Raw genomic sequence first — 16,169 nt, forward strand, 5'->3', positions numbered from 1 at the left:
TCTTTCCCATAGAACTTCTAGGTGAAGTTTTGCACTTTCTTTGGCAGGCAGATTTCAAACACTGCTGTCTGTCTTTCTGTCACTTTCAGTGGTTTCAGTTCTGTCAGGAGTTAGGGGCCTGTTAAAATACCAAAAAGACAAATATTCATTCTGTTATGCTTAGATCCCGATCTCAGATTTCCTACACTAAATAGCTAGACTTCAGTGAAGTCATTTTGATTTCTTTCTTGAGTGGTAGCATAAAGATCAATTAATTCCTTCAACTTCAGTGGAAATTAGTTGCCTGTAACCCCACAAAGCTGATTATGAACAGAAACATTGCTTTTCTGTTCAGTTCTTCTGTCTTAGCTCTGCTTTTTTTCTCTCCTTTACTGTAGGTCATTTTAAAGTAAATGGCTTCAGGCAAATGCGGACATCTAAAAGCATACCTGGAACCATTTGGCAAGCTGAAGGACTGGCATCTTCCTGCATTATCTGTCAAGAGTGCTGCAGTGCCTGGCACAGGATCACTGTTTGGCTTAAGTAAGGTAATCCACCACACCACCAAATAGCCTGCGTGAAGCCCTGCTAAGGGCTTTATCAAAAAGGTAAATATTGTACTTAAAGAATGGTACTTATGGCAAAGCTTATCTTTAAAAGATGTTCCTGCTGCAGTAAAAGGTAATGCAGGTGGGCAGCATCAGTTTTACTTAGTACTGATTTAAAACAAGTTTGCTGTATATAATGTGGTTGGTTTTCTTTCAAACAGCAGGCACACATTTGGCTGGTTGTAGGAAGCATATGCAGATGAAAAAAGATCGTTGTCATTATGCCCAGGCCCATCCACTCACCCCCAAGTCCTGTAACACTATTTGAGCAAAGTTCACTTCCACTAAAAGGATGTTGCCAAGGTGCATTTTGCATTCCCGTCTTTTCCACTAAAACTGGTCCAAGTTCAGTAGTGACTCACACCCCTGCCACACTGACGTCAGTGGAGAATATGGCTTATTATGCGTAATAACTAGGCTTCAAACTGAAATCTGCTATCTCATGAAAGGTGTTTTCACATGGGTGCTCTGGTAATTGTGGGTTGGTTTATGACTTGTACAGTGTTAGATTTCTGTTTGAGCCTAAAAAGACCAGTGAATCATGAATGTTGCAAAGACATATAAGAAAAGAAAGTAGGCTTTTCAGTTTGGCCCACCAATTTTGACCCTCAAATTTTTGTCTGCAGATGTTGACATTATACGCAGAACCTCATGTATCCGAGAACAAAGATTACCTATCACTTTCAACATAGCAAAGTTTCTTGTCAGCCACAAGAAGACTGGAGGTGCCTAGGTCTTACCCATTCACACTGGTGATGCACAGCATATATTTCATACTCACATGTTTCATATAATTTTTTTTTTCTCAGGGAATACAAGGAACACAAAGGCTCTTCCCCATAATAACCACAATGCTTGCACCTTTGAAAACATGTTCTTTCTGTGCAGTGGACACAGAGGACAAGACACACTACTCAGTTTACAGTCAGCAGGGGTAGATTCTTTCATCCTGCTACACCCTGCTGTACTTGCAGCAAATCTGCCCTGCAAAGACTCTCCATTTTGTCTAACTTAAAAATTCCTCCAAGCCTAGTTGTTGGTAACTGGTCTAGTCACTAATCAAGCCAGACCTCTAGAACTTACCTTTAGTCATGATCAGGGATACTGGGTAGATGGCATCAGTGTGGGTATTGGACACCACACATCTGTATCATCTCAGGAGAAGCATTCAGACTGGAAAGGAAAAAAACATAGAGAAAGCAATAAACAGAAGCTCCACATAGGTTGGGGTGGTGGGGACCAGATATGGCAAATGTATTAGTGAATTCCTCTTTTTATTTCTGTTTAAATCAGTATTTTTTTAATCATTAACAGTATTTACTTGTTGAAAATCCAGAATCTCTGAGAGCAGAAATTTTGAGGCCAAATCCAGTGCTCCCTGCTCCCTAAAGATCCTTCACAGCTTTCCCAAAGTCCCAGAAACAGACAGAAGTCTTCCCACTGATAGTGATGTCTTTTGGATCAGGTCCATTCTTGGCCTAAGGCAGCAAAACTTTTCTTCTCAGAGACATCCTTTTAGTCTGGTGCTCTGCACTGAACTGTATAAGCAATACAGAGACCAGAGGAGGGTGAATGGAAGCTGTTGGACATAAGACTCTGGAGTACTGTAGGAAAAGAGAAAGAGTTTGACCTGCCTTGGCTGGCAGACTTGTAAACTAACTGAGGGAGAAGAGGTGAACTAAGAGTAATTAGAGTAAACTAAGAATTAAGGAGAGAGGAGAGAAAGGGACCAAGGAAAGTAAGGAGAAGAACAGAAGGGCAGAGCTTTTGCAGCCATGGGACATCACAAATTAAACAGGGCTTAACTGGCACATATGTCTTGAATACTATGAATTATTAAGATTTAGCGTTGGTTTTGCCTGAATGGCACACAAGAGGCATTAGGGCCTCACTATGCTAAACACAAAACCAAGTAACAAAAATAATGGTTCCTGCTCTGATGCTCTTTTTCTGATGGGAATGCTGCCCTATAAACACACAACAGTATTTGAAAGTAGCAGTACTGCAGTAGGCCAACTGTGAACGGGGACATTTTTATTTCTGCTGAGGAATACTACAGTGATGAAGTTTTTTTTTTTTTTTTTTACAGTTTTTACTGTGGAAATGAAAAAAAAAAAAGAGCTAATGGCAAGAAAAAAAAAAGGTGTGTTACCTTAGCACATGCTTCTTAAAAATACAGTCAGAAACATTCTGGATCCTTCTTCTATTGGTACACACTCTCTCTTTTCCATGTTGCATTTGGCTTTGGTTTACTTTTAACTTTAGCTCAGAACATTGCTCCTAAAATTCAAGAATAAACATTGGAATTAATGAATGAGTGAAATGGAACAGGGGCCTGTTACCTACTTTCTCTGTTTGGGTTTGTTTTAAATGCATGGTTTCTTTTCCTGTCTTCTTTGTGGTTGATATTAGATTTACTTTGCTTTACTTTACTTACTGTACTTATTACAACTTCACATCCATCACAGATACCACTCTGGGAATGAAAATTGTTCATTAGCAGTGCTCTGCACACTGACAGGAACGATTTGTGATTTTTTTTTGTGATATATAATAAAGACTCATATGATCTTTCTGTCACTTTAGACAGTCACAGATCTGTCATAAGGGAGAGATTATACATGATGGAAAGGCTTATTTACTTATGCATTAAAGGTCACATTCTTCCAGCTCCAGCCAAATCATTCAATCATGAGTTTTGCATAAACAAGAACTGCTGCATTTAAATGAGTAGGAACAGGTTTCCAGCAGCTAAAATGAACAGCAGCTTTCCCACTAATTTGGCTGATCCACAACAAATCTCTAAAACGAGTGAGGATGGGCACAGGTAACTGCAGTTTGCACCCGTTCTTGTTTACCAGTCTTTCAGTTGTAGAAGATGATAGATCATATTTACTTGCATGAGGTGGGTGAATATACCTAAGAGCACCTGCAAATGCAGTCAGTTGTTGGCATGTGCTAGGTAAAGAACTGTCTTTCACCAGAAATTATTGTTACTCACCTTCAGGTGTTACCAGTGGACAAGGTGTTTCCACAAATTCAGGAATGCTTTCTCCAGCAAGGATCTCAAAGTTGTCACCATGCTAAAAGACTCCAATGAGGCAGAAGACTTCCTAGAAAAAACTTCTTTGGTTGGGGAAAAAAAATACATTAATCAAGCAGAACAGAGAGGTGCTGTCTGAAGGATTTATTTACTGGGAGTGGGAAAGGGTGGATTGTCCTTCTTTCCAGGTTTTCTGTGGGATTTTGGGCAAGTAATTTGCTCTCTCTGTACCTGTCTTGTCATCTACACAATGGGAAAATCGGGCTGCCTTGCTGCATGGGGGTGCTGCAAGGTGCTTAGGTGCATTCAGGAAGGGTATCAAAACTGGACGTATCAAAAGGCCCACTAGGACTTACTCTGTTCTCACAAGCTGTACTAAGCTCTTGAGCGCTGCTCATACCCCACATTTAGACAAATGCTCATAGTTTAAGACAAATCCTCCTCCTTTAAACTGTTCATTTTAGGAGGCTCCAAAGAGCTGCACTTTTCTATCAGAATGAACCCATTTAGTTTGTTTTTATAAGAACTAGTTCTTAAATTCAGGTAAAACTGTATTTTTTTTCCAGCCAGGCTGACCAGTTAGGAGCTGGCCCTGAATACTCATTTCTAACAGCTCCATGCAAATGCCTCACTGGAACAGAGATATTTTTCTGTGGTTAGTAGCAAAAGGTCTCAGTTTTACACCAGGAAAATCAACAGAAACTCTACTACCAGCTTGGATTATTCTGGCTTATTCATTTAGACTATTTCATTGTACTTTTCCTTAATCAAGGACCTTCCCAGCTCTCCTAAGTGTATCCCATACAGTGGTATACATGAATGCTATGAGGGCCTGTGCACACCCTGCTCTCAGTGGATGTGGTTGGGAACTGTGTCATTGTCCTCACTGCAGAGTTGAGACAGAACCAGTAAGGAGGTTGCTTTAAGCCAAGATAATCAAAGCAAGACGAAGTGTTCCTTATGAAAGGCAATGGCTGATGCAGGGGCAATACCTGTAGTCTTACAATAGCAGGTAGACCATGTGCTGGCCTTTGAGAAGAACAGAAATACTCACTTCCCCCTCAGCAGAAGGCAAGCCTCACCATACAGATGCAGTCCACCTTTTATCAGGTTGGTGTGCATCACCTAGGGAGACCATGTGACCATACTACGGGAAAAAATTCTGTCACCATATAGCCTGTTACCAGTGGGGACTCTGCTGCCTATAGCTATGCTAAGACTAGTCCCAGTATGGAAGGCAGTTTGGAGAAAAGGGACTGTTCAGTTCTAGTCCTTGAAGGATGAGTACTAGCCATCTAGAAACTGTAGCTCCCTAGTTTTAAAAAACGTTCCTTGGCAAGACAGATACGGTATGGAATGGTAGTCTCTGACACAGTTGTATGCTACTGAAGGATCTTGGGGCAGAAGAAAATCAACCCAAAACACGCGCCTTTCCAAGATCTGGGGGCACAAATGATAAAGCTGTGATTATGCACTGCAACCTAGAAGATACAGTCCACAGGGAGGACAATGTTAAGACCATATGACCTTGAGACTTTGCTTTGTTGCCAGCAGAAATAATACCCACGCTAAAAGTGCTGTTTTGGGCATCCTCCCAGGGAGATCCTTTTCCTTATCAGAATATATATACCCTGGTCTCCTTGCTGAGCTGGCCTTTGTCTCCAGCCTGCCTGCACAAGAGACAAATGTTCTGTGATTCCTTATGTACAGAAGTGGAAGAGTCTCTATTCTAGACTACATGTTTCTCCATATACCATCTAAAATTATGCAGGGATATCCTGCATGTCTAGACCCTGTTATGTCTTTCCTCTTCTGCTCAGAAATTTTCTCACAGAGGCACAATTTTTACAGTCTTTCCTACAAACCAAGAAGCCAAGAGAGAGATACCACTCTTGCTTTTACCTGGTCTGGCCGAAGATGTTCCCTTACGCTTTACTGTCCTCTCTCACTGTTTGGTTCTCACCCTTTCACTCTTGCCTACCAATGGTCATTGGTGCTGGTGACAGCAATGATTGGGGCTGGTTAGGAAGAGATGAAATGTTACTCTATAATCCCAAATGCCCTAGAAAAGAGAGTATTCTGCCCTCAGTCATTATGGGGCAAATCCAACTCAAGCGCTAAAATGAGAAGGCATATAGTATGCTGCTTTACTCATCTGCTCCACCGCACAACTCTCTGCATACCTTCAGATTTATTTGGATTTTCAAATCCTACAAAGCTCACAGCAACATGGTTTAATAGCCACGCCACCATTTTAACAATACCTCCTTTCACCTTAAAAATGGAATTCTCTTTACTTATATTTCTTTCACCTGATCAAAATTTTCATCCTTGGCCACAGATTTTCTGAACATGACAATGTTACAGGTTAAGATCCAGTAGCTTGTGCCAGCTAAGGAACAAAAATGGCTGGTAAGAAACAGATTTTTTCTAAACTGCTGGGCTATTACCTTTTGTTATCCTTCAGTCAGGAAAGCAAGCACTCTGTTAGAAAAATTGCCTTTAATAGTAAGCGATGAGCTTTTGGAAGCCTCGTCAGATTACAAAATTTCCTGCTTCTCGATGAGACTGGAACCGACTTCCAAAGCCCAAAAGGTTGCACTTGAAGGATGTGACATTGCCTGTTACCTCCCATCACCATGACTCAACTCGCCCATACCTTGACTGTGGGCAAGAAAGAAAACAAAATGATAATGCAGACAAGCTCTGTGCTTAGGAACACAGATACACCATGAATCAACCCACGGATACTCTGCAGAGATTAACTCCACTCATCACATATAGTGTGGCTATCACACTATGTTTACTATGGCTGCTTTTAACAGAATCAGCACACATTTACAAGGCAAACTGGATCTCAAGAAAAGACTTGTCAGTACCACTGAAGTATACACAACAAAGACCTGCTGCAAATGAATGGTAATTTTAGTTTCAGTTACAGAAGACAAAGAGTTGGACAAGTTTGACTAATTCTTTTATAGGTAACTGAGCTTTCCCTAAACCATACTTCTCACACATTTTTTACTGCTGGTTTTAAGTGTCTCAAGGAGTTATACATCAGAGTGGTACTTCACAAGGCTCCTCTCTTGGAAAGGGAAGGAAAGGAAAAGCAAAGCAAAGCAGGTATGAGACTAAAGCTATTGATCTCACACAGGCAATTTCTACCCTGCCTGCCCACAGCCACAGAATACAAAGTATTAGGACTTCCTTGAGAATGTATGCTTGTGCATGTTTTACCTTTTTTTTTCCAGCTGCTAAGGTCCTGATCATTCCTACTAAAGAGACAGGAGCTTTCAAGACCATTACTGACCCTTCTGTGTCCCTCAGCTCACATGAAGTCCTGTAGATTGTTGCATTCCTAGGAAGATGCCTGGGTCCCTTTACACTGGACAAATATGGCTTTAAGTAGTTCAAAATTTAAATAAATACTGGCCTCTTGTGGGCTACGTTGTTACATCCTTCACCCTGTCTTCAGCCATTTCTCATTCTTGGAATAACAGGACGATAAAACTTCAAGTATGAGGCTAAAATGAATAAACCTTCTGTAGGCCAAAAAGATACCTTTTTATTTAAAAATAAACATTACCTCCCCAATCCCAGGTTTTCTTACATTTGATTGTTACAGCATTTCAAAACTTTGATCAAAGGCAGACTATTAAACAATGTACGAGCCTTATTTTTCATATTAAAACAAAATATGTGGGTCCAGGTTTCAAACAGTTATACATTCATCAAATCCTGCTTTGGTGTTTAAGTCAGTGCCCAGTGCTCCTTTCACATCTCAGTGAAATAGCCAGGCTTTGGCTTTATTTATTAAGTGAAACAGGCAGCAGTTTCCACCATTTCCAAGTCCATCCAGTTCATTCAGTTACTCAAACAGGGACTAGGCTCTTTAGAAAATCAGTTCACGACTTTAGATTACAGAGGTCATTCTTTAATCAGTTCTCTTCTACTCCTTAATAAGTCTGAGATTCTCTCACCCTTCTTCATATGGAGGACTTCATTCCCAACAAGTAAAGTACTTCTCAAGAAGAGAATGAATTACAGCTCTCAGCCTGTGTATTTAGCAGGCTCTCACCTAACAGCAGCAGTGCCGAAATACTGCACGTACAAGAGGCTGTTTTACAGGTCTATCCATTCTGAAGGACACAGCCTACATATCTTGCTTGCAACAAAGGACAAACTAGTGGCAATAAACTGCTTAACTGACCACATTTGATTTCTCTTTGGAACAGACTGCTTTTATCTATTCTGAATTTATGTTAAATTCAAATGAAAAGGGATTCTAGTGCAGGAGGCACCTGGGTTATGCTTTGCAAAACACAGGAACTTAGAAAACCAAAGAACATAAAAATCTATCCAACTTCCAGAGGCTGACAGGAATAATTCTAGGGGTGAACTCTGGAAAAAGCAATGGCATCCCACCCCTCCACCCTCGTGAATATACCACCTTTCCTGATGATTTTAAGGTGATTTCTGCTAGTCTAAGAAAGAAAGAGAAAGGTAAAAAAATGAACTAAAACCAAGAAAAAAACATGGAGAGGTTGAAACTTTGTCAACTTTTTCCAGTGAGCAAAAAATACCATACACAGCCAGCCACATAAACACATAATAGACACATGCTGAGTTCACAGGCTAGAGGAGGATTCCAGCAAGACAGAGGCTCTGTGCTCCTTCTCTAGAAGTTAGTGTTCTTATTAACACAGACACAAATTAGAAGTGCATGGATATGGGATTGGTCATGCTGTAAAGCAGATAAGGTATTATTTATTGCTTGTTCAATAAACTTATCAAGGAACCAACCTTCACTTACCTCTTCAGTGTTCTAATTCAGGAACAAGAGCCCAACTTAGACACAGATAAACCTGTTATCTGGGCTAGAAGTCACATTCTCCCCAACAAAACCAAAACGCTGCCAACCCAATCCAATTCCTCCCACCTATCCAAACTGACTCAAAAACCAGGCAGTCCCTTTCCATGTTCATTTCACAGTGCTGAATCCTCCCTCATGCTTCTGTTCTTACACCAGCTACTGAGGCATACTGAGTGGGCATGTGCATATGCACACACACTGCTGTGGGGGAAAACCAATGCATATGAATGAGAAGATCTTTCAGTTTGGATCATTAAGTCTGGCCATGCTGCCAGACATAGGCCTCAAAAAGGGAAGGAGTGACTCTGAATGATCTCTTCATTACCCTGACCTTTGTGATGCTCTCTATATTCCTCACAAGAGCCTAAAGACCAAGATGACAACAGTGGATGTAGTGAAACCAATCACATCTGGTTTTCTTCTCTTGAGACAAAAGGAGTCAAAGGTAATATACAAGAGGAGCTTTCTGTTGTTCTGTTGTGCTGTATTAGTTTTGACTTAATTTCTGACAGTCTTCCTTGTATCCTTTTCAGAAGCAAATAAGCTAAGCATGCAAAGGAGAAAGAGCAAAAGGATCTATGCAGGATTTTTTCCCTCTGCTCCCTGGAGAGAAGTGTTGCCTTTGCTTTATCAGAGGAAAGCAGACACCTTGCAGCTGCTACTGGGGCTAGGGGAGTTAAAGTCAGACGTAGTAAGAAAACTTTGACTTGGGCAAACACTACCATTCCCCAAAGGACAGATACCTTTAGTAAGATGCACAGTACTGCAGGACTTCTCTGCAAAATTTTGAGAGGTACTGAGATCATAAGGTAGGCAGAAGAGGCTGAGCTCTCTGAAGTGTGTCTAGCAAGACAGGCTTTCTCCAAGGGAAAAGATGATCCCTGGAAAACATTGGCTATCAACATATTGGATTGAAAATAGAGCAATACAGTAACTTACTTAACTCTATTTTAAGCCTATGAAGCAACAGGCAGACAAGAGATAAAGAAGCAATAAGGAACACAGAAGTTGAACAGCATGGTCCAGCAGAGAGGAAGGGCCAGGAATTGCAATACCAGAGTCCTTTGCCAGACTGTTTAAGCTTCATCTTCTTAAATGCTCTGAGCCATATTGCCAGCTCTGGTGCCAACACAGCTTTTAATTCTGGGTAAATAATTTAGCCTTTTTCTGCATTCAGCTTTGTTGTCCACTGAATAAACCCGACACCGCTGCCCTGCTGGGGATTACATGGCACACAAGCTTGGGCAGGTCTTCCACACTGAAGTTAATTGTACCCCCTTCTGTGACTTTCACACCATGCCATGAGAATATGGCATCTGCTGTATTCGGGTGCTGGAGCCTGATCTGTATCAGCACTCAGAGGAGAGTGGACTCTTCTCTTTCCTTGCATGTAATAGAAGGAACGCACCTCTTTGTGAATACGTGAAATTTGCTTTTAGACATTAGAAATCAATACTTGTGTCGTCTGGAGCATGCAGTTCTTTGACTGCCTGTCCCTTACGCACAAAGCTGCAAATGCTGCTTTCATTCACACATTTCTTCTGTGCTTTTGAATGGAGTACTACTTTTTCTAGCAGGACTCCTGAGCTGCCCTACATTACCCTAAGTTGACAGTCACTCTCACAGACAGCAGCAAATATACATCTACAGACTTGGCAAAAGAAACAAGGTTATCCCTGATGTATCTCAGAACAAGTGTTTTGGTTTTTTTTCCTAGCGAATGTATAAGGCATGATTCATGTCAAAAATAGACACACACAGTTATGATTAACAAATTGTAAATTTACCATTTCCCTTTGTTTAAAATGGTTTTCAAGGAAAGAACACAGCAAAAATAATAGTGCAGGACCACTTCTGAAACCTGCCAACTCACCAATCAACAGACATACACTTTGTAAGACCACCTGTGTGCAAGCAGCATGGTTCCTCCACTGCAGAGACAGCTGGGAAGTGACAGGAACCAAGGTCCTGTTTAGTGATCTCTTCTGCAACTGCAAATTCACAGGTTAAGGATAAGGTTTTCCAAAGCAAAGTAATTATAAAGGAAATGTTGAGAATTGTTAGCTACTTTTGAAAGTCTTGCAAATAAATGCGACACTCTACCGTATATGACTGCTAGGTAGTTGAAGTTTCAGAAAAATGTGACCAAATCATCTTTATCTTGATCCTTCAGGGAGTCAGACACGTGCTTTACCAGGGGACAGCTCTTGCTCTCAAGTGCAATATTAGTTTTTGTTTTTACATAACCCCATGTATCTGCTGATCTTAAAGTACCTACAACAGGACAGTGTGTCATTAGTCTGTTACCATGAAACATAAACAGGATAACACTGCTTAACTGTGATGGCCAATGACCAAATAACCAGTGAACATGCGAGGCACTGAGCTAGGGTCTGCCATGTTCACGAAGTGTGAAAAAGCTTATGAAACAGAAGACGTCACAGTTGGTTCTAAATAAAATAATCTCAAGTTTGTTATATGCTAACCTACCTGTAGAGAGAAATTCAGTCCTCTGGGACCCAAACAACTGCGTTGTAGGTATTAATGCTGTAGTCACTGGGCCTGGGTAGTGAGCTGGAGAGAGAGGATGAAGTGTGCTAGGCGTTTTCTTTTAATAAAGTGCCCAGTAGAAAGAGAAGACTAGTAAAACACATAGCTTAGCTTAGTTCCTGTTGTCAGCTGGGTTTCAAACCTACTGATTACAGAAGCCCTACTCATCTCAAGTGCTTCTGCATGGCCAGAGTTCCTATCTGCTAATCCTAAACACTTAAGACTACCTCTGCCATCAGAAGAGATCAGTTGTTATAAGGTCCTTCCGACCTCAAATTCTATTTAAAAAAAGAGACACACACACACACAAAAAGACAGAGAGAAGCATGTTAATTACAGTAAGGCCAAAGAGTAAATAGGAGGATTAGCTCCAAATCTGTTAGACAAAACAATGCTTCAAGAGGCATTTGAATATTTTGATCCTGACCAAGTGGCATGCTCTTGCCCGGCGCAGCAGTGCAGCCCTCATAACCAGACTCTGCAATGAGGCTGACATTTGCTTTGTACTAGTGAATTGATGCAAAGCAGCCTGATTGTATCAGTGACCAGAATCTCGGGACATTCCACGTATGCAGAATGGGAGTGGACAGCAGGCTAGATTTCCTTAATCAGTGTAAATTATTCACTTCTACTCAAGTGAGTGAAGCACTGCCAGCTAATACTTGCTGAGGATCTGCACAAGGACCTCTAAGTCGGTATCTTAAGAGTCCTTTATACCTTGTTTGCCATAAAGTAATTCTCCTCTAGAAAGTCTCCTTGTACACGAGGCAACTTATACATTGAACTTCACTCCTATATGCACACTCCTAACAATCATCAACAAATATTCTTTAGCAGATGCACAGGAAGCTGATGACAGAACAAGTAATTTTATTCACTGAGTCAGTTTTGACACTGAAGGGCACTGAACAGCTGAAAACATCACTTATAGGGAGTTCCACTTACAATGTTATTCAGAACATCAGTGGTGCTTTTGTTATTTCTAAGGAGTGCTTAGATGGAATAGTGTTACCCCTTTGAAAGGATCTGTAGCAATGGGGAGAATATAGCTAGCAAGGCTTACATAAAACTTAACAGTCATGTTATGCTCAAAATCTTAAGTTTATTGCTCTATTTAATGTCTACCACCAGTATTTTTAAAAAGAACGCCAGTTCTTCCTGCTAGCTTCTCACTGAAGGAAATATTTTAAATACAGCAATAAAATCAAGTGGTTTAAAGATAACACATTTTGTCACACATTCATGCAAACCCTGCTGACAGGATTTTTACAGGTTCATGGATACAGAATAAACACAAAGGATGAGTACTGAAATATTGGGGAGCTTTCCCCACAGTGATGAAGTTGTAGGCATATTTCAGGCCCTACACCCTGCACCTACTGACATCAATGGCAAAACCTCAGTGGGAGCAGGATCAGCCCTTATTTTTCTGAGAGCTGTTTTACCTTCCCCTGATTAGGAAGTGCAGTAAATTCTCAGAATCTCCTGCACTAATAAAAGCATTGGGTTTTGATTATTATTACAAATAAAGAGAAGCAAAAATATTTTTAGTAAATGATTACAGCTTCTATTCACATAACACTTGTCTTTCATGTTAAGGGTCCTGTGTACCTCCATTTTTCTCTGCTCAGTAAAGCACTTAAACATGTGCTTACCTCTAAGCATTAAATACAAACTACAGTCTTCACAACCTGACTGAGGTCTAAAAAGAAAAGCACGGGCAGCAGTCTGTATTATTGAGAAGGAAACACTGCTGCCCAGCCTAGTGATTAGAAGGGGATAATGATTGTGTAAATTTGGTTTGGGGGCAAATTTATCAAAAAGCAGCCAACAGATTCAGACTGATTTTTTTTTTTTTTTTTTTTTAAGCTGCCTACAGGATTTGCATTAATTTTAATGAGCACTGGGCACCCAGTCACCCTCCAAACTTTGAAACAAGTTTAAATTCATAGAATACAAGTGGTTTTATTATTATATTTTTAATAAAGATTAATTCAACTCACAAAATTCCTCACCTGATTAGAAACCTCAAATTTCAGGGGAAATTATATTCGGATTGTGGTCTGACTACATAAAAAGAGAAGATATTTGCAAAAATCAAACCTGGTTGCAGACTGAGATGCCAAAATATTGTCAAAGAAAATGTAAAGTGTAAAGAATTTATGTTCAGATTAACTTCTATTCACCTCAGATTTACCCACCTGTTGTGGTACTGGGGTACACTGCTGGTAAGAATTGGAGGTAAGAATTTGACTCACATCATTGAAATATTTTTTCCCCTTAGTTCTGGTAACACTGGTGGTGGACTGCTTTAGAAAAAATAAACAAGCAAACATGATGTGTGAACATCATTTCAATGTGAATCTACTTGAATCTTTCAACGCAGAGGCTCAGGTGGTTTACGATATACACAGTATTCGGTAATTTTATATGTAAAAACAATCAGAAAGGCAAAAAGTTACTTTCAAGCTTAGTCAACATACGGCACATTTCAGCATGACAATTCAAAAAGTTTCACACTATTTGGATATATTAGCAATGATTTTTTTAAAAATAGCAAACTGAAGACAGTGGATTTTTTTCTGATTTTTTCTTGCTTTTGTAACAAATGAAGCTACTATTCTTATTTACAGTATAAATAAGCCTTTTTTGGTGAAGATTATGTCTTGTCACATATGTTTAAGACAAGGTGTACCTCAGCTCTTAAATGTCAATGCAAACAAGAGCATAAAAGCAATATCAAAGTAAAATAGTATATATTTCTTTCCAGCTAAGACAGCCAGGTTACCATGTGTCTCTTATCAGATCTGAAATGTATCTGAATGCAGTCAAAAGTTCTCTTGGTTTTAGCCTTTAGGAATACCATGAACACTTATTCTTCTGCTGCTCTAGAAAGCTGTTTTCCGTACAAGCTCATGACATGATGGACAAATTGATACTGTTCACAAGTCTGGATCATTCCTCCCCTGAAAAGGAAAGAAAAAAAGGAGAGGGAAACAGCAGCCTTATTACATGCAAATAACATATGAGGAAATGGCATAGCTAACATGAAGCTGCTCTTACACATAGAAGATCTATTCCAAAGCTTCCTGAAATGAGTGAAAAGTGCCCACTGATTGCAACCAACCTGCAGTCTGGCCTTGAGCTCCATTGTGAAAGTCTCTGCTAACCAAGGAGCAGAAGGTAGTCAGAACAGGAATAGGTTTACCTTCATTTTTCTTGGCACAGGACCTCAATCCAGTAAGGTAACACCATCATCGTTTACATTTATATTACTGGGGCACCTACACTCCAAGCACCATTTTAAACACCATGAAAAGCAACCCCTACCCCAAAGCTCTAGACAGATAGATAGGAGTAGGGGGAATAAAGAGGGGAAGTAGCTTATCCAAGACTTAGCAGCTGTACTAGGACTGAATTTAGGACTACAGAGGGCCAGGCCAGGCCAGCCCAGACAACTGATGTAGTACACAACCCATTCTGGAATAAGGGTTCTTCCCTCTGTGTCATCCCGTGCTGTGCTTTTGGCAAGTTCACCAGGGAACTAGGGGACGGCCAGCAGGATTTTGGAAAAGAAAACGGAACTTTTAACAAAATACAACTCAGACTTGTAACTGAATTGACTGCCATGCACACCTTGATCAGTAAAAGACTCCCAGCACAGAAATCTGTTTGGTTCAGCTTTTATTTCAGCTTTTGCTTTACTCTTTAAAACTGCAAACCTGAAAGGAAATGCAAGCAGGAGCAGAAACAGTTTGCTTTTCCATGTATCACTAGCCTGTGTATTTCTGCAAGTAGCATATTAATCAACACATGAGTACTACAGTGGGAGACAGAAATGAACAAAAAGAACAAGGATAAAATTATCCATTTTAAGCAGATTTTACTGACACTTAAAATTCTGCCAAGAGTACCTCAACAACAGTGATATGATCTCTTGATAATCCATTATGAAAATAATTAAACCCCACGGCTCGAATTCACCAAAAGTGTATGCAGAATTACGCCAGCACTGGTGCACAGATCCCAAGAAGCAATGCCAAAGGGAGGATGAAACAACAAGCGGCACTGAGGAACACGGGAACCTGTGGGTGGCCAGCACCAACCAGACTGTGTCAGTCTGAGGAAAAGCATATGTGGTGCTTTCCCTCAGAAACCTTCACCAGAGGAAACAAATGAAAAAGTTGCTTCCTCTGAGCCAAACAGCAGACTGCTAACGCCCTCCTTGGGGACTGCACTCTTCTATGGGGTCCAGTTTAACAATTGTGGGTCACACAATAATCATACCAGTAAGGGGTAGATGAGTGGGCCTCTTGCAGTTATTTTGTTAAGCGGCTGTTTGAAATAACACTTAACAATGAGCAGGGAAGGGCAGGGACCCATGCTTCAACCTCTCATCAATAAGCAAAGGTGGAAAACACACACTGCGTTCCTAAAGAAACTGTTTCCTAGCTGAACATCTCCTCCCCATCTGCTCTACTTAATACAGGCTCTGTTTCTGAGTCCTTCTGTGCTGCACACAGCATTGAAATATATTTGTGTCAGTTCATGACACACAATGAACATTAGTCATATCTGGCAATCACTCCCCATGCAATTCCATTAACAGTGAGGTTGCACCCTGAAGTTGTAGCAACAGAAGCACCAGGGTGGCCATCAAGTTTCAGACTGCAGGAAATTATTTTCCTTTTTATCTGGTTCCCTGCTATGTGGTGGCTTCCTCCCCTTCCCCCACACATGCACATGATGACATGTGCTTGCTGTCCAGGCTTTGGCACAGAATACAGAAATTATGTTTTCACCCCTATTTGCCACAGAAACTTTTCAAGTCTGAGTTGCATTGTGGGAAAGGACAGCAAACATCTCTCAGCACTGTGGGAAGGATGCAGGAATGATCACTTCCTCTCCTTAGTCATAATAGGTTATTTTAGAACCAGCTGTTGGACACTGGTACAAAGCCCAATGCACAGGATTTTTCCAAGGCTTCTGTAAGAGAATGAAGGGAAAAAAACATTTGTCTCCTTCACCCCCACAGCAACCTCAAAGGTGGTTCCTCAGGGCTCATGTCAACCCCACTACTGCTGTGAAGCAGTGAGGTGCATTCTTTTGTGTCTGC

General features: G+C 40.7%; 2 protein-coding genes across 2 annotated transcripts in view; both read right to left on the minus strand.

Annotated features, from left to right (window-relative positions):
- The window catches only part of IGSF22 (immunoglobulin superfamily member 22), a 22,230-nt gene extending 16,347 nt beyond the window's left edge, over window positions 1-5,883 (minus strand). Inside the window, 7 exon segments of the mRNA XM_035891038.1 lie at window positions 1-100; window positions 1,671-1,732; window positions 2,775-2,802; window positions 2,805-2,867; window positions 3,589-3,657; window positions 3,660-3,713; window positions 5,814-5,883. The exon segment at window positions 1-100 is cut by the window's left edge and continues 102 nt beyond it. Coding sequence (XP_035746931.1) covers window positions 1-100; window positions 1,671-1,732; window positions 2,775-2,802; window positions 2,805-2,867; window positions 3,589-3,657; window positions 3,660-3,713; window positions 5,814-5,883 — 446 coding nt within the window.
- An 8,042-nt stretch (window positions 5,884-13,925) lies between these two features.
- The window catches only part of PTPN5 (protein tyrosine phosphatase non-receptor type 5), a 38,475-nt gene continuing 36,231 nt past the window's right edge, over window positions 13,926-16,169 (minus strand). Inside the window, exon 12 of the mRNA XM_009635446.2 lies at window positions 13,926-14,019. Within this exon, the coding sequence (XP_009633741.1) occupies window positions 13,926-14,019 (94 nt within the window). The remainder of the gene's footprint in view (window positions 14,020-16,169) is intronic.

Source organism: Egretta garzetta, unplaced genomic scaffold (genome assembly GCF_000687185.1).
Source record: "Egretta garzetta isolate BGI_Z169 unplaced genomic scaffold, ASM68718v1 scaffold133, whole genome shotgun sequence".
Classification (NCBI taxonomy): domain Eukaryota; kingdom Metazoa; phylum Chordata; class Aves; order Pelecaniformes; family Ardeidae; genus Egretta; species Egretta garzetta.